Below are 21,946 nucleotides of genomic sequence, written 5' to 3' on the forward strand. Positions count from 1 at the left end.
GCAGAGAGAGAGAGAGGCAGAGACGGCGCTGCTGCTGCTTGATGATGTCAAATTCAAAAGTGGACTGCGCATGCGTGGAATGGGAATGAGAACAGAGCTTGTGCGGCGAAGAGCGACGGGGAGTGTGTAAGAGAGGAGAGTGCGAAGACTGATGCTTCGTGTGGAGTTTGGTGAGGGGGGTGGGTGGTATTAGTAGTGGATTTGAAAGAGAAGAGCGCGACGTGGAGTGCTATTCTAAGAGAAGATCGTTACGAAGGACTAGAGCTGACAGGGAGGAGCACATTGTCCCAGTCATGGCGCATCAACAGCAACTACTTTGCTGCAGTGCCACATAAATATACCATTGAAACAACTGCTGGACATTTTAATACCGATTAAGAATGCTGAGAGAACGCTATTTTGATACACCTTGTCCATGTTGAGGCTAATCAAGCGAACGAACGATCAGGACAACAACGACGACGCCAACGCCCGCCAACAAACGATATTTAATCACAATCGCAATGGCTCCAGCCCAGCAGAAGCAGCAGTTTGGTCTGGCTGCAGCAGCACCTGTTGCTGCAAACGCTGCTGGTGCTGCTGCTGCTGCTGCTGCTGCTGCAGCGGTACAGAATCCAAAGGAATGCAACAAGAAATTAAGACTGGCTGTTGGCTGTGGCGTGTGGAGTACGCCGCGACGGCCAATCAATTCTCAGAAATGAAAACCCCGTCTTCGGTCTGTATTACCGTTGCTGTTGTTCTTTTTTTCTTCTCCTTCTTCTTTTGCTGCAGAAGCATCATCATCATCAGCAGCAGCAGCATCAGCAGCAGCAGCAAGCGGGCAGCGACAGAGAAAGAATGCGAAGAAATGCAAAATGCAAACACCACGAACCACAACCACTTTCCAAATGCTTTCATGATGTTTACCGTTTAAATGTGCCCAGTTTCAGTGAGAGAGTGTGTGTGTGTGTGTGTGTGTTTGCAAAAGAGAGTCTCAACTTGGAGGATAGAGTAAGTCAGAGAGAGAGAGAGAGAGAGAGAGAGCTGCAGCAGCAGCAGCCTCTCTAACAGCAAATGAGGAGAAAAGCACAAGGCAAGAACAACACCAGCATAAAAACCGTTGCACATCAGTCATGTGTGCGTGTGTAACAGAGAGAGAGAGAGAGAATAGGCAGCCGTTTCCCGTCAGAGATGGTGGAGAGGTGGGCGACAACAGGTATGCAAAGTGCGGAAACGGAAATTTTGGCTTATTCTTTAAATCAATTTGATCGCTAACTGTCCCCCAATCTTGATAAGTTGTCATCAGCCAGCATTCAACATTCAACCGTTATGATGCAAAGAGCTCCCTCCCTCCTCTTTCTTCCTTCTTTTGCACAAATATAAATGCTGCACAATTGGGGAACCCAAAAAATTTATTACAATCTTCGTGGGGCAGCCAGCCGCCGCTACCCTACCCCTACCCGTATTCCCACATCCACGACAGCTTTTGGCATGTGCTTTTCGATACCCACCAACAGGTGTGGTCTATTGGTTTTTCTGTCTTGGTGAGAGCTTAATTTTGCTTGGGTATTCAAAGTCGACGGTATACAGTCTCGCTTCGCCCGCTGCTGAAAATGTGCGCTCTGAAAGTTCAAGTTCAAGTGCGCCAAATCTACGACAGAGAAACTAGCTGCTGCCATGTCGCTATGGCGAAATAACGAGAAGCAAACAAAAACTATTAGGCTTTGGGAGCCGAAGCTTTTGATACCCTAGCAGATCAGTCCATGGTTTATGGCAATGCTTCGATCGAATTCGAACAGCAACTAGCAAACTGAGCAAACCGGGGCACATGTACACGTTCAACCCTCTATAGCGCCCTTCATTATCGGCTCTAGTCAATTGCCAGGGAATAAAAATGTGTGCAAATAAATTTTTAATTTTTGTTCTCCTTGTCTGCTCTGTTTGCAGGAGCATCTTTGCTGGAGTGGTGGGCAGTGTAGTGGTAGATTTTATTGCGGATCGCGCCGCGTCTAATTGGCAAGCGATTCTATGTCATTAGGCCGCTTGATTAGCGGCGCCGCGCCGTCCAATATCTGTCTCAGTCTAGGCTTGGCCAAGTGCCACTAAAAGAACAAACAAGCAGCAGGAGTAGCAGAGGCCGAGGCCGTGGCTGCGGCTGCGGCTGCGACTGTGGCAGAACCAGAGGAGGCAGTGAAAGAGAAGCGAGGCTCTTCTAGCAACAAGTTCTCTCGGCTGTGACTGTGCTCATTTGGTGCAGCTGCCAACAGGGGCCAGCCAGCCAGCAGTGTCTGAAAGCTCATGGCGCAGCCGCAGCAGCCGTAGCCGAAGTCTGAAGCTTCTGGCCGCGCAGTCGCTAGACTCTGCGCTCGTCTCTGCTCGTGGCTTGTGCACCTGTGTCTGTGTGTATCTGTGTCTTGGCTTGATTTTCTTCTTGTGTTCCCGACAGTTACATTACGAGGCCAAAGAAAGTATCTTGGCTGGTTTGCGTATTTCGCGTTCGTCGCTCGTCGAGTTCACACGTGCTGCTCGCTTGGCCGCTTGTTTGCCACATCGCATCTCACCGCATCATCACCAGGCATTGAGCCAGGCATACGAATCCGAGTCCAAGTCCAAGTCCGAGTCCGAATCCGCTCGGATCGTGATCGAGCCTCGTTTTTTTAGTACTGCGACGCCCAAGTGCCGCCTGGCTTCTCCTCCTCCTCCATCGCCTCCCACCTGCCCCCAGTGTCTAGTGTCAGTGTATTTTTTTGTTGTTGTTGTTTTACAATTACCGTTACCTGCGCCAAAGCGCAGAATATATATAAAAAAAAAAAAATACAGCAAACGCGAGAGCGAAAGAACGAAAGAAAGAGAGCGAGCGAGCGAGCGAGTCCAGTTCAGTGAAGTGAGTGCTTTTTTTTTTTGTACTTGCAACTTGCAACACTTCCGTACTTGCCAAAAATCCGTATCCCTAACACCGGGAAAAACCATAGCCAAAAGCAAAAACTGTTAAGAATTTTTTGTGATATTTATTTTGTTTTTTGTTTGTTGCTGTATCTGATCTGATCGCTTGGCATTTTCTTAATTTGTTAGGCTCGTATTTGTGTATTTTCAAATAACATACATATTTACATAAATATGTGCATAAGTACATATATATGTATGACGCATTTTAAGACATCACTTTGATTTCGGCCAGGAAACTGGGCACCTGGCTGCACATATATTCTATCTGTGTGGATTTTCTGTGAAACACATGGTGCAGCCTTCAACCAGGATATGCTCGGTGCGCTAGAGAGAGGGAGGGTGGTGGTGGTGACTTGACTGGGACCTGCCACTGCCACTGCTGCCATTGCTGCTGCTGCTTCTGCTGCTGGGTAGCCGATTAACCAGCTAGACAGCAAATGCAGCCGAGCATTTCATGCTTTCTAATTTTCCCAATTAGCACAAATGTGGCTGGCTCTGTCTCTGTGTCTGTCTCTATGTCTGATTCTTCTTTATCTTGCACCTCCATCCAGCTTAGAATCGAAACCAAAATCAACCTCAAAATCAAAGCCCGGACTGCAGGCAGCTCCAAACGATTTTCCACACAGCAAAAAAAAAAAAAAAAAAAAGGAACACATCATCAGCCAGAGATCTGTGCTCGGCGTTCGTGTTCGCGTTTGCGTCTCGTCTCTCCACTGGCTGGCTGGTGCACTTTCCACAGATTTTCCCAGCAGCGACAAAAGCCGTGGAAAAATAATAATAATACATAATAATAATCATAACAATCACACGTACACAGCACAGCGCAGACAAAATAAAAACAGGGAAATTCTACGTGCCACCCCAGACCCGAGACCCAGACAAGACCAACAAAAGTAGCATCGTCATCGGTCGGATCATACCCATAGTCATTCCTAACCATGCCCCATTCCATTCCATTCCATCCTGCTGTCTGTCCAACCATAGTACCGTACAACAGCCAAACAGGTGCTTCTGCTGCACCTGTATCTCTCGTATGCACTAATTATTGACCAAATCTCTGAACAGATGGTATAGACAGGCAGTCGGACAGTCGGACAGGGGCAGAGGAGGCATCTGCCTCGCACACATATGTCAAATGGAAACTAATCACCAATCAGTTCTTCAACTCTTCTTCAGTTCCAACTGAGACTCCCAGACTGGTTGCCTCGTTGCCTCCGTTGCCTCCGTGGCCTGCCTCGACTGCTGGTATTCCATTCCTCCTCTTTATTTGCGTTACGTGTTAGGCGGTCCGGTCCAGTCCAGTCCGGTCCGGTCGGTACCGTTCCGATTTCACTTCTGTCTTCTACTTCTGTACATATTTAAACAATTATTCCTTCTGTTTTTTCTCTTTAATGCATTTGCCAAACTCAGCCTCAATTTCCCGTTTGATATTAAGTGTTCCAGAAATATACGGCAAACATACATATACTCGCATAAGGAATTGAAAACAGCAGAAAAACTAAAAAGAGAACACACAGAAATTGTGTCTGATCATCCGAAAAAGCTCTATCGGTAAGTTGAAAATGTAATTAATCGATTAAAGTACTCATTCCACTCAATGCTGCACTTTGATCATCCATTTATGGATCTTTTGTAGCTGCAGTATGACCTTGAATATATATGTACCTATTATATTATGGTAAATCATTTCGCCGTAGGCAGGATTAAAACCGCTTAATTAGCATATAAATGGATTGTAAATCGTAACTTAAAAATATATATGGCTGTGCAGGAAATTAGCTTCAAATTTATGAGTAGATTAAATGATCTATAAAAGGATAAGAATATCGCTAAGAAAAAGATCAAGTTCCATTGGGGCCCATGGAGTCGATTCTTTTGCTAAACTATCAAATATCATCATTAATCCCTCAATCTAATGGGGTGGGGGGGAATCAATATTGTGACAGCTTTCGTCACTAGACTCTAGATAACCCATTAGTTGCTAGAGGCTACTGGGAGCTCTTCTTGATGGAACATTCCCACAGATACTCGTACAATAAATGGAACAGAGCTCACACACGGCTACTCCACGGTGTAGGGAGGGAGGGAGGGAGTGGGGCTCATGCCTCATGCCTCATGTGTGCTGTTGAGTAGTGAGTGGTAGCGGTGCTGATGCATTTGATCCGTTTTGGAGCGCATTAAATGCACCGTTAACTACTTCGAATTCTAATTAAGCTGATGCGACAATCCAAGGCACGCCGCTGTGGCACAATAAACTCAATTCCTGCTGCAGACAGAGCCAAAGAACTCTTGTGGCACAGACACAGACACAGATGCAGATACAGATACAATACAGGAACAGGCAAAGAGACACACACAGAGCCAGAGATTGGCAACAGCAAAGCAAAGAAACACGCGACTTGGCCATAAATGCAATGGCAAGTTGGCAAGCTGCAAGTTGCAAACTGCTGGCTAGGCTAGGCCTCGTTGTCGCATCTGTGGATCCATCCGCCGTTTGTTTGTTGGCAAAGGCGAAGATCAGCAAACGGCATCTATCAGTCGAGTATCTGTGCGGCGTCTCTTTCCATCTGCGACACCAACACCAATGCTGACTCGGACTGGGACTGGGACTGGGACTCCGACTGGGACTGGGACTCGGACTGGGACTGGGACTCGGACTCGAACTCTGTCTCTGTCTGTGTCTTTGGCTGTCTGTGGTGGACTATCTCTTTGTTTGGCCTCAAATGATTTGCTTTAGCCATTATTGGGCGGTGGGGAGGGTGGTGACCAGGACCCTAAACTGCTTAGCCTTAGCCTTAGCCGCCTCTGAGTCAAGGTCTCCCCATCACTCCCCTTGCTGCCTCTCACTGTCTTCACTGTTTGTCTGTTTGCGTGATTCATTTGAAATTCATTCATTGTTTGGCTTTGAGCAAGCCACCAAGCCACCGAGCCACCATCGATGCGCGCTGCTCGATGCTGATGACGAATAATTTATGAGCTGCTGCGATCGACCCAGTAAATTCTATTCCCAATGCTGCCACAGCCACTGCCACAGCCACTGTCACTGCCCCTCTTTCACATGCAGACACGGATACGACGACACCACACAGAGAGACCCACTAGCAGATAGATGTACGAGTGTGTAGTTACATATGCAGAGAGATACGAATACGAAATACGTGTATGAATACCTGTACGATATGCAGATGCAGATGCGGATACAGATAGAGCGACGACAAGCGTCTTTTCTTTCACAGAATCTTAATTTGTATTCAACAACAATCAGGCGAGAAACGAGTGGAGAGATGGCAGAGACGCCGCGGCGTCTAACTGTTATTTGCCTTTCTATAAGCATTCCAATAATGAAATGGAAACTTTTTGTGCCACATTTTCGGGTACATGCCCACATGCCAACAGACTCATGTGTATAATAATCCTACTTGAAATCGAAAGTTATCCCGAAACTTCTACTGCCTAAAGTCTGCCAAATATAAGATTGGATTCGCCCCTGCTGCTGCAGGACCGCTGATAAGATTTAATTACCGCCCTTGGGGACCTGCTACATTTCCACTTCCACTTCTACCTCCACTTCTACTTCCACGTCTATTTCCACTTCTATTTCCACTTCTATTTTGCACTTGACTTTGAAGCGAACTTTGGAGCGCTGACTGCTTGGGGCTGGCTACTCGCATGGCAGCCTCATGTCATGTCGTTGCTCACAGTTGACAACAGATTGCCGCCAGATAGACAGACAAAAGTTTTTGCTCGCATGAATTGTTTGGTTTATGCCCCAAATTTGAATGCGAATAGCTGCAACAGTCGGTTGCTGTGTCTTCCAGGGGAGGTGGGGCGGTGCTGGGAATGCGACTGGGACCATTTGACACGTTCTCGGTCTTTACCCAAAGCCTTTTTAAGAATGAATGGTAGCTGTGGCAGTAGTGGCACACAGCTGCTGCAACAATTGGGAACGATGTCAACGATGCCCCCCTCCTGCTTGTGTCTCCCCACTGCGTGCAGCTTGTGGCACTTTTCATTTGCATTTCCCCATGAGATTTGGTGGCAAATTGTTGCCTGAAATTGTCATAAATTCAAAACATTTGAGTGAGCAAATAATTCGCATTATGAGTCATCCGCCAAGTCATCCCCTGGCAGAGGATGTGCCCCCAAAACAAATTGAACCTATGCTGATCTATACTTACTAAAAAATATGCATGGAAATTTCTGTGCAAATTATTCAGAGGATAAAGCACCAAAAACATAACTTTGGCTAACTTTTCTGGGCAATTTGGCAGACAGACTTTAAGCAGGCTTTAAATAAATTCCCTGGCGGTTATGACTATGGGTTCTGCTTGATCAGAGTGCCACAATGAATCAGCGATTGGCTGGAGCGTATCCGGCATTTGCTGCAGATTCCAGAACACCCCTCCAGATGGGATCACGTTAGTATTTAAGGGATATCTTTTTGCGTTCCCCATGATCTTTGATCTATGTAATTTCATTGATCGAACTGGTGGGCCATACATAAATACGTACATACATACATACATACATATGTACATTACATAAATATGTACATATAATGTCTGAAATTTGTGATTCAGAATTTCTTCAGCCGTGTTTAGCATTTCCTGGCGGAGACTTATTCTGCACAAGACCGCAATTTGCCAATGCAATGTTTCCCACAGGCTGTTTAGTTTTGTGGCTGACTGGCACCAGCACCGGCACCGACACCGGCACAGGCACAGGCACAGGCACATTCATGCCGGGATAATTACACAAAGTAAAATTGCATTTGGCGACTGTTCGTCCGTCCGTTCGTCTGAAGAATGCGCCCCGAAAAAAAACCGCCAAGTTAAGTTAAACAAAAAAAAAAACAAAAAAGTGGAAAAACTTGCTTCGAGCGAGCCCCTCCGCCTGGGAACCCTCAGCGGATGGACCCCCTCCGAAGTGTGAGTGTGTGGGGGGTGGGGTTGGAGAACGGCAAACGGTGGGGGAGAGAGATGGTCCAAGTGAGAGAGGGGTGAATGGGGTGGTCTGGTGTATGGAAAGGGGTTTGCATGTCTGTAGATGGGTGGGAGGGGGGGGGGTCTGGTGGAACCAGTTTAATTAAAAGAAAGTGAACCATTTAAAAATTTATTTTGGATTTCGGCCTTACTGTTACTGTTGCTACTCGTATGCCTTGCCTTGCCTTGCCTTGCCTTGTTTTGTGATTTTCCCATACCCCGTCCATCCCGTGCCAACGTACGACTGAGTAGTGCTGCCATCATTATCATTATCGTGATTATTGCTGCTTTTCACTATGAGACGAGCCCCGCACCGCACCAACAACAAAAAAACAGAAGCTAAAAATACATACAAAAATATCTCATCAAAAAAAAAAAAACAGCTAAAAGCACAAAAACAGATAAACAGCAATGAAGCATAGGCATGTGATTTACCGTTTGCTGCTTGTTCGCCGTACCGTTATAACCGGGTCCATGGAGAGGGGGGGCTGCCGCTGCCTGCTCTCTGTTCGATTCGAAAGTGGTCGCTCTTCAATAGCAATGGAACCGAACCGAACCGAACCATTTCCATTTCCACTTCCATTTTTTCCATTTCCACTGGCATTTCCATTATTGTGCTGCGCCGCCATCCCATCCCATCCAATCCATCCATTCATCAATCCACATCCACATTCACCACAAGAAAGAAAAGTGAAAACTGCAAGCAAAGTGCGGCGCTGCGCTGCGGTGCGATTGGAGGCTTCACTTTGGGTTTTGGCTTGCGCTTTGATCGCCTTTTTGGATGCGGCAATTTTCGTTGATCACTTCGATCGACTGCATCGCTCGACGTTAAATCAAATCGGATTGCATTGGATTGGATTTAATCGGATCGGCAGAACTGTAGCATTGTGTATAGGGTACCGGGTACCGGTACAGCTCATCTCTTGGAGCGTGTCCAACTAACTTCTACTTTTCCTCTCTTCCGTTCTTCCACCTCTGCAGCTGCAGCAAGTGTGCTGCGTTACTGTTAATTGCAGTGGTAGCGGCAGAGGTAGCCGCATCATTAATTAAGCGCCATCAGAGCGTGCAGCACGCGGCGGCAGACGCTCGCTGGGGCTCTTCACTGCGTCGCGTCGCGTCGCGCCGCATCGCACTTTCTTTGACTTAGTTAGGCTGCGCCTGAGAAGGCCCCACGGACCTGGTGCCGCCGCCGCATTCGCTCTTAAGTAGATCCCAACACATCCCATACCCATGTGGCGGCTCTTAATTGGGCGCCTCTGTGATGACTTTTGATTCCTCGCCGCTAACACTCCCTCCACCGCTCTCTCTCTCTCTCGCTCTCCTGCACTCATGCAAAACAGCTGGGCCAGGTGCGCACACAAGCACACACACCCACACACACACACACTCGAAGAGAGCGCGAGAGCAGAGAGAATGGGTTACAGTTAACCTAGTCGCTGGCCTGGCTCTCTATATACCCTATTCTGATTTGATTAAAATGTTTGGAACGCATGAATGATTTTCGACGTTGATTTTCGATAAAGATCTCTTGCTTGTGGATTTTTTATTAAATGCACTGGCATTATTGGCTTACTGGGCACACTGCGGGAAAAGCAAGTTTTGTTTATGTAGATAATCCAATCAGCTATGTATGAATGGTTGCTAAAACGGAAGCGATCTATCTGCAGGGCAAAGGGTATCCAGCAGCTTCGCCTCAGCTTCTGTTTCATTCTCTTTGCTTGATGCATTTCGAGTACAAGTTCGAATTGGAAGTTCGAATTCGATGCCCAGCTCGAGTTCGGAGTTTTCACTCATGCACGAGTGAGACGAGACAATAAACGAGAAGAGAAATTAATTGGCTCCAAATTAAAAGACAAATAAGCATATCAGCCATTTACCGTTGGTTGTCTGTCCCCTCCCCGGCGCCAACAAGCGATTTACAGTTCTGCGAGAGAGAAGAATCTCCGTTGACCGCATTTTTTTCTGTGGTTGAATTGTGAGTAGTAGTGGGAGGGGGGGGAGCGGGCCGTTCATCATCTTTTTCATGTTCGAATGCGAGCGGCGCTTTGTTCGCACAGTTTCGATTTCATTTTCACCTGTTGCCGGGTAAAAGTGTGTGTGCCAGGCCCAGGCACAATAGGCGGCGATCAATGGGAAGGAGATACGAAACAGAGACGCGAAATGAGATTTTATTATTACTGCCCGCCTGTCCCACGATGGAATTGATGTGGGCTTGGACTGACTGCCTGATTGTCGGATTGTCGGATTGATTGATTGATTGATTGTCGGCATTTCTTTAATTGGTGGCAGAGCAGGGAAAGTGCTGGCTTACCCACTGAACAATTGCCAATGTAAATATTTATTGCAGCAGCAGCTCTCAGCTCTCTACTCCTCTGTGTGTGTGCCCAATCGAAATGCGAAAGAATTATTGTGCGAATTGGAAAGTTCGTTTCAGGTGAAATTTATTGCGCATCTATTAGTGGGATGGATGTTTGCTCAATGGAGCAGGTGCTGGTGCAGGTACTGGTGCTGGTGCTCTGTGCAAATCCTTTAAGTGTCCCGAGTTGCTGCCAATTAATTGAAAATATCCAATGTCAGCAGAAAGATTAGAGTTCTTAGAGCGTGATGGGAATAGCTCAGAAGAGGGAGGGAGGAATCATTTTTCGTTATTTTTTTAAATTTATTTATTTTATTATTTTTTTTTGTGGTAGCTCTTTCTCATACCATGATAAAGCTTAAAGTATTTTTTTAAACTTTAACGGATTTTATTTACCTCAAATTCAAATTTCAATTTATTAAAATTGTATTTCTTATCCGCTAATTTTTTGTTTTTAATAGAACTAGTTTTGAGCTATCGATAAACATCTTGTTGGCGGCATAGAAGACCTCCATTAGCTGCATTGCCTACCCTTGCCATTGAAGTTCTTCTTTGCCTACTGTGCCGCTGTCGGTCTCATCCGCAGAATTTTTTGCCTGATTTTCCTGTGACTCACGGGGCGACCAGTTAGGCTTGGGCAACAAACGCGAAATTGCACCATCCTCAGCCTCGTCAGCCACCAACCAACCAGCAACCAACCACCGTCCACTCACCAAGCGCAGCCACCTCAATTTGCAATGTTGAAATGGACCCCCTGGGGGCCAGGCCACTGATCGAATGGATCAGAGAGCGGACCAGGTTCAGGCCCAGGTCCAGGTTCAGGTTCAGGTTCAGATCCAGGTCCAGGGAAATTGGCCGGCCGCCTGGCCGTTTATTAAATTTCAATTTGTTTATGGCTTCTTTTCGTGGCCGCACATTTTCGGCCGTTTTACGTATTCCAACAATTTTCGGCTGTCCCAACCCCCAATACCCATTTGGCCCGGGGGCGACAGGTTAAGTGCGATTCTGGCCTGGGATACCGTAACACAATTCCCCCTACTCCCCTCGCCCCCTCCAAAGCTTCATTCGTTGCGCTAATGACGCACATCGACATCTTTATTACTCCGCTGGGCTCCTTTGACCAAAAAAAAAAAAAAAAAAAAAACCTAAAGGGGAAAGGCCTTTATCAATTGATATTTAACATACGAATTGATCAGCGGAGGGAGTATAATGTGATCGACAGCGACTACGTGCACGAAGCATTGGGGAATTTAAAAAGGGATGGGGGAAAGAAAGACAGAAAAAAGACAGAAATTCAGGTTAACCGTAGAAGGGAAGCCTGCCTGTAATTGGCATCGATCGATTAACGAAACATCTACAGAATGCGATCGATGGCAGGAAGATCGGTGAAGAACTGCAAAGTGTTTGACATCGATAAAAAGGTACAGAACTGCATGAAAACCTTCAACTGAATGCGGTCGATGGCGGCATTGGAGTAAACGCCTAGCTAGATCCATTGGAAATGCAACTTCAATTTTTAGAGTCCTTCTATAAAGCAATCCATGAATTGCTTTATTAATTTCAAAAGGCTCCATAGCCAAAAACGACTTGAAACTTGATGGAGAAAATCGTATGAACTAATAAGAATTAAAAGATCTGGCAGATCTACTTACGATCTACGATCTACGAACAGTACGTAAATATACCCGTTCATCCAATCGTTTACCATTTGCTCAATTGGTTACCAAAATTCAGTCGATCGATCTATCGATCTTGCCCCGCTTGCAATGAGTTCAGGAGAACATTCAATCGATCGATCGATCGATCGATCATTGAAATTGCCGCAATTTTGTGTGTGTCTCACTTTATTGTGGCTCACGATTTGTGGCTGCTTCAACCTGCGGCGACCAGAGGTCGAAATGATGGACAGACAGGGCGTAATGGAGAATCGGAGTCGAGATCGCACTTGGCATTAGCAGCCAGTCAACAGTTGCAATTGCTGTCAGCGGGGGAGAGCGGTGGGGTGGGCTCGTGTCGTGGTCCGGTTGGGTGTTGCCTTCGCTGTTGCTGCTCAGTGGCCGCATTTACCGCTGGGCCGCCCACACGAACTGTGGCACAGAGCACTGCAGTGGTGGGTGAAAGCGAACATCTAAAAGGGGGGGACCCCTACAAAATAGCCAAACGATTCTCTTTTTTTTTTTGTCGGTTGCAATTCAAGTTACGTTTGTCCAGAGTTAGCCCCACTGTGCTTGCTGTGCTTAGTAAACCAGTTCGAAAGAGACAGAGAGAGAGCCTAGTACTCTCCCTCTCAGCGGCAATTTTAATATAGAAATCATTGAGGTAGTCCCACCGCAATATACCCCAGCCGTAAGCCAATAATTTTCACTGCTCTTTCGCCTCGTTGCAGATCCAAACGCCACGCCCACAGCACCAGCATGTGGAGCCCACAAAAAGGTCCTACACGGCTGTGGGACCTTAGACTTAGTAGCTGTATATTTATTTTACACTTAATGGTAAGTACTTCATCCTAATCTTATCTACCGATCTACTTACTGCCATGCCAAACTATATAATTAATACAGATTGCTAATATAAATAAACTAAAGTTTGATTGTCTGACCTAGGGCTTATTGGAGCGCAATATCAGAGAATAATCATACGATCTTATCTTCAATGAACATATCGATTGCGATAGGATAGCAGCAGGTGTACGAATAATAGTGGTAGTAGGTGTAGCAAATAGTAGATTTAAAGCAGTCAATTAAGCGCGTTAACATTGTCATTGGCAGTGCCACACCCCCGATTTACACCCATAAACGCACACTTGAAACGATTCGAATCTTACTCTCCCATAAAAGTTGTTCAGTTGCTGATTTAACCCTCTATCTAAATAATCTAATCCAAATAATTTCACATTATACATGTTAAGTTCGTAAAACAAACATTTTAGTAGATCACTATTCAATCCGCTGACTGATCCGATTCCGCGCTCAATCCGCTGGATAGTAGGAGTCCGAAGTGGCCACCTAGTGGTGATTCGGACTTTCAAAGTTAGCACAGTGATGCCACCCTTTTTTAAGCCGACAATACGGAGCCAGATATTTAATATTAATTATATTGAAAGCATTCTGCTTTTCTTCACTTAGGCACTAAAAAAAAAAGCTTATTGCAGTAAAACTAGCTTTTCCTTAAATATCTGATATATCTGACGATATTTCATTAGTTAACCTCCAAAATAAAATCCGAATTTTCAGTATGGCTATGAGTAAAAATTGTAATATCTGTAGATGCATCTTTAAGGCAAACTAAGCACTAAGATCAGATCAGATCAGTTCAGTTCGGATCTGCTGCCTGATACCCTACACAGACTCTCCAATGGGCTTGATGGTCAGCTCGTGGATCTGGACATTGGGTGGTGTCTGAATGCAGTAGGTGACGGCATCGGCGACATCCTCCGAGCGCAGCATGGGCAGATTGGGCATCGCTTCGAGTATGTGCTTGTCAATGATCTCCGTATCGACGGCGCCAGGACTCACGCTCTGTGGACCATTGGGGGGGATTTGGGTTAGATGCAAGCAAAAAATTTAGGGGGTACGGGGAGACTTACTGTGATTTTGGTCTGGGTCTTCTTGTGGAGGAACTCCTGGCGCAGCACCTCGGTCAGGGCTGTCACCGCATGCTTGGAGGGGGCATACATGCCAAGGCTGATGCCGATGTTCGGGATCCGGTGTCCGGCCACACTGTTGATGATCACCACGTGTCCGTCGAGGACATTGCGCCGCTGCTGCGAGCGGAAGGCTTCGCGCGTGCACCAGGCCACGCCCAGCACATTGGTGTCCAGAATGGCCCTCAGATCGGGGCCGTTGCCCCCATTGACAATGTCCGCCGATGACCGCACAATGCCGGCATTGTTCACGAGCACATCAGCGCCACCCAATGTGGCATCGATCCAGGCGAAGGTGTCGACAACACTCTGCTCCTGGCTCACATCACACTTGCGACCATGAAAACGGGCAGCCTGCTCGGCCGGCAGCGATGCCTTCAGCTCCTTCAGCCGCTCCTCACGGCGTGCCAGACCCACGACGATCATGCCCTTGGCCACCAGATCCCTGCAGCAGGCGGCTCCAATACCCGAACTGGCCCCAGTAACGACAGCAACGCGATTTTGCCAGCGATCCATAATGATCCAGTAGAGTTTTGAGTTTAGATTCTTTATAGAGATGGAGCAACGAGCAATCTCTGTGCGGGAGCGTGATTCGGATGGTGGTGCGGAGCAAACTGTTTGGCCATTCAGCCACGGTTCGACTTTTATTGGCTACGAGCTGCAATCACGAATGCGAGGCGAAGTGCGGGTACGAGCCCTCTCTCGGCTTTGGCTCGGGGATCGATGGAGAGGAGAGTGCTGCGCTGCGCTCTGCTATTAGCTGATAGATAGAACGCTTCTAACCATGACTCGCCGAAAAGCCATATAAAATAATCTACCTACTCATATTCTCGAATATATATGTACATACATATGAATGTATGTATGTATGTGTTTTGTTAGTGCGGCAGGTTTGGCCAGTTGATAGAATTGCTACGAGAATTGATACGGTTCGGATCGGTTCAGTTGTCTTCGTTGTTTATCATTGTGAATCAGCGAAAAAAGGAAAAAAAAAAATCATTTGATGACGAAACAGTTGAATAAGTTCTGCAAGATGATTTGGCATATTGTTTAGAATATAGAGAGGGGGAATTGGGAACCGGTATTGGGTATACTATTTTAAGTGCAAGATAATAACAGAGCAAATAAATAGGAGACGAGACCTGATATTGGATATTGGAGCATAACCAGTGAAGCTTACTGGCATATCGATTCTTCCCATCAAACTTTAGGGTTGGTGGGAGGCGAAGGGCGGATCTGGCTAGGCTTCAAGCTAAGAGCCGCTAGAGCGGAGAGTCGTGTGGATCGTGCAGTGCGGGAGCGAGCTAACAGTCTGCTGTCAGAGAGCGCTAACAGAGAGCTGTAAATGGGAGAGGGGTACCGCAGGCTGTTAGCAGAGAGCGTCACCCTAGGCTGTTAACCAGGACTGTTAACCTGGACTGTTAACCTGAGCTGTTAACCTGGGCTGCTACCCCTTTAGAGCTGCTGTACTGAACAGCTATGTTATATTATATTATAAAGTAATTAAATTTAAATATATACAATAAGAGTGAAGCGCACCCTTTGCCGTTTCGACTCAGAAACATAATTAGGGCCCTCATTATAGCCTCGATGGCATTATGGCCTCGAAGATAACAGAGGCAGCAATACTGATGTATGTATGTATGTCTGATTTTGGGATAGATTAGCATAGGAATAAGCTAACATATGTATGTAATATTTATGGCTGCGTTTATTCAATTATTGCTGCCAGATCAGTGGCTGGCTAATATTGTATGCTGAACAGGCTAGCGGAGAGAGGCTGTGGCTGTGTCTGCCAGACAATGTGGCACCGCTTCATATGGGGGCAGATATATGTATGCACTATATACATACATACGCACACAAGTGCAACAGGCAGGTGGAACGAACGAGGGGCGTATGTGTGTGTGTGTACACTGTACATATGAAAATTCCACATTCGCAATTTGCTGAGACTGAGAGAGCCTCAGCTCGATGCTCGATGCTCGCCACTAGACGGAATCTCCATCCAGCATATCCATTTGGCAAGGCAGTTTGGCCAAGGTATCAGTATGCAAATGGATGGATGGATGGATGGATGGATGGATGGGGATCCCCAGGAGATGGAGACAGACCAGTTTAGCGCAGCGTGGCCAAACGGATGCGGACCAGATGGAATTCGCTTTCTCATTTCGATTGGCCTTCATTGGCCATGGCCGAGGGGCTGCCTGCCTGCCTGCCTGCCTGCCCACTGCCTGCTGCCAGAGACTGGATTTCCGTTTCGTTTTTATTGGCAACAAGTTTGCCAGGTGCCAGTCGCGAACCGTTACATGCCACCCACAAGGCTAGAGATGGGCACTAGAGATGCTGCATGGGATTGGGTTAGGATATAGCTGGATAGGAGATAGATGGATAGAAATAGATCGAGCAGGGACAAAGACAGAGACAGAGAGAGTGGCACGGGCATGGAATGGGAGATGAAAGCTAAGGATGGAAAGGACTAAGGATAGGTCTGGCCTAAAATACAATGAGCAATGGGTGAGGAGTCAAAGTAAGATGATGATTGGATGGGATCCCATACTGGCAGCTTCGATGAGAAGTACTTAGTATTTTGCATGAAATTCATCGATATACAATCGATAACCCCACACAACTCTGCGTAGCACCTGCCACTTACTTTAATTTGCTTGCACCTACTTACAGTTTAGTTTAGTCATAGCTGGTAATGAACTGTGGCCCATGGACCGGCCCGACGGTATGCCCAACATTGTCTCCCTGGAGGTGATGTGCGGCAAGGATCACATGGACGTGCATCTAACATTCTCGCATCCGTTCGAGGGAATTGTTAGCTCCAAAGGTGCGTATCCCGTATGCCCCTATAGCCTCAAATGTATTCTGAGTATTAATCCTGCCTGGCTTTTCCTGTTCATAGGACAACATAGCGATCCGCGTTGCGTGTATGTGCCGCCCTCAACGGGCAAGACATTCTTCTCGTTCCGCATCTCGTATTCGCGATGCGGCACCAAGCCGGATCTCAACGGACAGTTCTACGAGAATACGGTGAGTGCGACGTCTGTGGACTGCAATCGCGAGTCGATAATGAGCCCCCAATGCCATTCCTATACCCATCCCCCACGCCCATTCCCTCACAGGTAGTCGTGCAATACGACAAGGATCTGCTGGAGGTCTGGGACGAGGCAAAGCGGCTGCGTTGCGAGTGGTTCAACGACTACGAGAAGACCGCCTCCAAGCCGCCGATGGTTATAGCCGATCTGGATGTGATTCAGCTTGATTTTCGCGGTAAGTCTGCCAGCTGCAACTCGCTCCTTTGATACCCATACATATATCCTTTCCCGCTTGCAGGTGACAATGTTGACTGCTGGATGGAGATTCAGCATGGAAAGGGACCCTGGGCGCCGCCAGTCAGCGGCATTGTGCCCCTCGGCTCGACTCTGACCCTCGTTGTCGCCATCAACGATTATCGCGGTATGTTCTGGATGGATTCTGGATGGATCTTATGCGGAAGATCTTAACTCTCGTTTTTGTCTCTCTACCTTCAGGTGAATTCGATATGCGCGTCAAGTCGTGCCTGGCCTCCGACGGCTCTGGGCATGTGATCAATCTGTCGGATGAGTTCGGCTGCGTGCTGCGGCCCAAGATGATTTCACGCTTCCTCAAGGCACGCGCACCCGACGAGCGGGCCACCGTCATCACGTACGCCTTCTTTCACGCCTTCAAGTTCCCGGACGCGCTCAGTGTCCACATCAAGTGCAAGGTGGAGATCTGTCGCCACGGCTGCCTCGATCACTGCCAGAACTCGGGCGTGGCGGGTGACGGCGGCGGCGGTGGCGGAGGTGGTCATGGCCTGGGCCACGGCTTGACCAACGCAAACGAACGCAAGGATGTGCACATGGACGATGCGATGAGCAGCAGCAGCACCAACGATCTGCTGCGAGACTTGTCCCTGCCCCCGGCACAGCATGGAATGGGCATGGGAATGGGCATGGGCATGGGCAGCATTGGCATGGGCAGCATTGGCAGCATGGGCAGCCTGGGTAGCATGGGCATGGGTTCGGGTGTGGACCATGACATCTTCTATGAGGACATAATACACGACCAAAAGCAGACAATTGGCGGCGGACAGGGCGTGGGCATGGCAGCTGCTGGCGACTATGGTGGCGCTCACGAGAAGAGCGCCAATCTGCAGCCGCGACCCGTGCACGAGGACCAGGAGGAGGCCGATCTGTCCGATCTGTTTGGGGACGATGATCTCGCTGATCTGGCGGACATGGATGGCGGCGATGGTGAGCGGTATTTGGGCCTCAAGAAGAGCGGCAAGTTCCCCCATGGACCGCGGCAGCTGGAGGCACAGAAGCGCATGGGCGTGCCCATGGCCGGACCCCGCTCCCTGGAGCCCCGGAACGATGATGAGGATGTGCCACGGCCCGTCTACCGACCCCAGGCGGAGCCACTGAAACAGTCGCGCGAGGATCATATCGATCTGGATTCGGATTCGGATGCGCATGCCAGTGAGCCATCCCCCTCATCCACATCCTCCAGCACAGAGGCGCCGGAGAGCTCGCAGCGTCGCCGGCGTCGTCGTCGCTCGCTGGTCATCTCAGATCGCAAGGTGCGCAGCGCCGATGTGGGAGTCAGCGGGCTCTATGACGTCATCTCTGAGGCAGACCTGGCCTTCTCGCCGGACTCGAAGCAGGAGGCCGTCACCGTGTTCCAGGGCAAGATCAGCGAGGAGGTGGTCTACGGCATCTGCATGCCCGTGCCCGGCTTCAGCATTCTGTTCATTGTGGTCATATCGGCGACGATTGTGTCGGCCTTGGTTGCCGGCTCCCTACTCTATCGCTATCAGCTGCAGAAGGAGGCCCTGGACAAGCAGACGCCCATGCCGGTGCCCGGCACCCTCGCCTCCTGGATGACATTGCGCCTCTTCCGACTGCGCCGCCACAGAGCAGCAACAGCAGCAGCAGCAGGAGCAAATGCGGCAGCAGAGCCCCGTTGTGGGGGGGCATGAAACGGTTCAGTGATCGGTGCGGATAGTATCGTCAATCGGATTGGATTGGATTGTGGCCTGCGTCTTCGTCTTTGCCTTAAATTATTATTTATTATTTTTTTGTTTTTTGTTTGGAGCGAGAGAGAGACAGAGAGCGAGAGAGATATACCGAGATGAAGATGGAGATGGCGCCCGTTATGTTAGCTTCTCGTCCGTATCCGGGCAACAATGCAATACTCGAACCAGCCCGCTCCAAATGGTTCCGTTTCACATTTCGTATTGGTGCTGAACGATCGAACAGAGGAAGGAACGATCCATTACATTTTTTTTTTGTTTGGGTGCATTTAGTCGTAAAAATTGCATAAAAACACACACACACAACACACCACACACACATACACATATACTATAGAGAAAGAGACACAACACACAAAAAGGTGAATTTACTTATAAGGTGGGTGGGGGGACCACCCACACACCCCGTGTGTCACTCAACGCATGCAAGCAAACGAAGAGAGAGTGAGTTGAGTGCGCTCTCTTTCCAGCTGAGAGCGCGAGGGCGTGCTCCACCTTATCAGTAGATTCACCTTAACCCCGAAGCGGTGCTGCTGCTCATTGAGTAATGTGAGAGATGGCAATGAGAGCTGGGCGATGGAGAGTTCACATCATCTAGGATTAAGGGAAACTTATTTATTTATTGATACATATAAATACTTACATATATAGAAATATATATATATATATTTTGAGAAAATCGTACGATATAAAGCTATAGCTTTAAGACACATAAAAAAAAAAAACAAAATGGAAATTTCTAAATTGAATTTTAAACAAAGAATTTTAGTTTTTGTTTGTTTTTTTTTTTGTTTTTGTTTTTTTTAATTGGCATTAAAACGCGAGTTTTTTTTTATTTAGGGGAATTTTAGTTAAATTATTATATTGACTTACGCAATCATCTAGTAAAATGCTCATTCTCATCATATTTTCATCACAAAAATATTCATATTTTGAATTTTGTGGGATTACAAACAATTATTTGAACACACACCCACACACACACACTCTCTCCCATTTGTCCGCTTATGGCATGCATTTCTGTCTATAATGCAAAATACAAATTAAGTGCAACATTTGTAATTCAAAAATGGAAAAGCAATTGAATAAAAATTAGCTAAGTTGAAATTAAAGAAATAAATTGAATTTACTTTATATTAACCACTAAATTGGCCACTGGTAAAAAAGTGCCACCAAATGTTTAAGCAACGAACCATCCAGTTAATATATAAAAGCAAAAGAAAAGATAAAAGGGGTGGCTCTGGGAGCGCCCAAATAAAAAATAATATGATAATAATAATAATAATATAATAATATAATATTCATTTGAAAGCTTAATGTTTTCCCCAAAGGTAAGCTGTAGCTGCAACATACTTGGGTTCAATTTATAGCTGCTGCTTTCAGGCTCTTTAGGCTTTAAGCTTCATTACAATCAGATGTAAGATACCCAAGTTACGTGAAAAAGAAAATAGCCATACCTTTAAAAACACAAAAAAAAAACTTTTTTGAGTACGGGTATTAAAAAAAGAAAACCCCCAAAGAAATTTGAGAGCACCAAATCTGTGCAAGAGTCGCTTTGGTTTGTTGAGTAATAAAAACTAAGATTTTGACGATGAACTGGGATGCGCGTCGCGTCGAGAATAAACTTTAGTCATTGTCTCAGATTTCCAGGCCACGGCCGAGTGTGCCAGCGAAGGTCCCAGCTCGCAGACAGGAAATTGTATGTGCTCTCTCTGTGGCGAGGATGGTCGTAAATCTCTCTGCAAAATTATAGCAAATTTTCGGATCTTCAAATTTAAAATAGTTCCCCCTCCCCCAATAAACCAATAAAAATTAAAAAAAAATTAAAATCCTACTGCCTTACATTTGACTATTGTAAAGTACTCAAACTGTAGCAAACTTTTCGGTAAGTGCCAGAAAGAGGAAGAGACTGGACGGATACTATCTGAAGCAGCAGGCACAGGCACTACAGTCGGATTTGAGTGTCATTTCATCAAATTCGTCAGAGGCACAGCTGTACAGCTACGTATAAATATATATATTTCTTAGTAAAAAGCCAGGAAGGACTACAACTAAGCAGATCCCACAATGTCTGACCAGAACGATCTGTGAGTGGGTGTGCCCATGGTTCGATCCAAATGCTGATTCATCTGTTTCTTTCAGAGAACAAACTGAAGACGATCCAGAATATAAGGAGCTCCTCGAGTACTTTAAGAGCAGAAATATTATTTCCGATACGTAAGTACTATGACTACTGTGACTTTACAAGGCGACACTATCAGGGGCTGACCACTAAACACCCGCAGTCCCCCCCCAACGATCTGTCCCGGAAGGGCTAAGATCACTGCCAACGGTGTGGTGAACATCGAACGCATCACCGACTTGAGCCGTTTCCACATCAAGGCCGTACTTAAGCTGCCCGACCTGAAGGAGCGCGCTTCGTATTCGTCCCACAAGGGACTGTACGATCTGTCCTTGCAGCTGGCCGAGAATCCGCCACCGCCGCCCAGCAAGTCCCAAGACGAAAAGACGCCGAGCGCTCAGAACCCTGAGCACAAATAAGAGCGAGACAATCATTTTTAAGCCAAAAAAAAAACTACCACCAGAACACAGAACACAGAATTTGCAATTTATTTACATATGTAAACATCGATAGCAACAAAAATACACTAAACTAAGAAACTAAACACTGAAAACTGTAGCACGATTATTCAGGGCAGCATTCAGGGTAGCATTTAGGGTAGCATCCGATCTTCTTTCTTGGGTAATGCAATAGTTCTTGGGCTGCATGCTTACGTGCCTGGGATCGGCACGCAGACACTCACATGTTTTTGGGACACGAAGCCAAAAACGTTTCTTCTTCTTTCTTCTGTTCGTATATGGCGACTGCGCTGCCCCGAGTTCGTTTCCCATACCGACGCTGCCGGGCTACCTTCGACTACGGGGCCAGAGAGGAGCATGGCACAAATGCGTAGTTTTCTTTTGCGTAGAACGAACAC

General features: G+C 47.0%; 3 protein-coding genes across 3 annotated transcripts; 2 read left to right on the plus strand and 1 right to left on the minus strand.

Annotated features, from left to right (window-relative positions):
* The first annotated feature begins 4,341 nt into the window (after window positions 1-4,341).
* LOC111075699 lies at window positions 4,342-19,669 on the plus strand. The gene is given in 9 exon segments (XM_041594003.1): window positions 4,342-4,476; window positions 12,650-12,755; window positions 16,589-16,742; window positions 16,818-16,945; window positions 17,038-17,185; window positions 17,249-17,371; window positions 17,446-17,894; window positions 17,970-18,845; window positions 18,847-19,669. Coding segments are annotated over 8 exon segments (2,037 nt in total). The 5' UTR covers window positions 4,342-4,476; window positions 12,650-12,677; the 3' UTR covers window positions 18,928-19,669.
* LOC111075701 (farnesol dehydrogenase) lies at window positions 13,344-14,536 on the minus strand. The gene is made up of 2 exons (XM_022369162.2): window positions 13,850-14,536; window positions 13,344-13,781 (listed from the first exon to the last, which is right to left on the minus strand). The coding sequence occupies exons 1-2, from the start codon at window positions 14,420-14,422 to the stop codon at window positions 13,602-13,604; spliced, it is 753 nt and encodes a 250-aa protein (XP_022224854.2). The 5' UTR covers window positions 14,423-14,536; the 3' UTR covers window positions 13,344-13,601.
* Window positions 19,670-20,915: 1,246 nt separating the features above from the next.
* On the plus strand, window positions 20,916-21,605 carry LOC111075706. The gene is made up of 3 exons (XM_022369169.2): window positions 20,916-21,055; window positions 21,111-21,185; window positions 21,254-21,605. The coding sequence occupies exons 1-3, from the start codon at window positions 21,036-21,038 to the stop codon at window positions 21,507-21,509; spliced, it is 351 nt and encodes a 116-aa protein (XP_022224861.1). The 5' UTR covers window positions 20,916-21,035; the 3' UTR covers window positions 21,510-21,605.
* The last annotated feature ends 341 nt before the right edge of the window (window positions 21,606-21,946 follow it).

This window comes from Drosophila obscura, unplaced genomic scaffold, assembly GCF_018151105.1.
Source record: "Drosophila obscura isolate BZ-5 IFL unplaced genomic scaffold, ASM1815110v1 contig_201, whole genome shotgun sequence".
NCBI lineage: Eukaryota > Metazoa > Arthropoda > Insecta > Diptera > Drosophilidae > Drosophila > Drosophila obscura.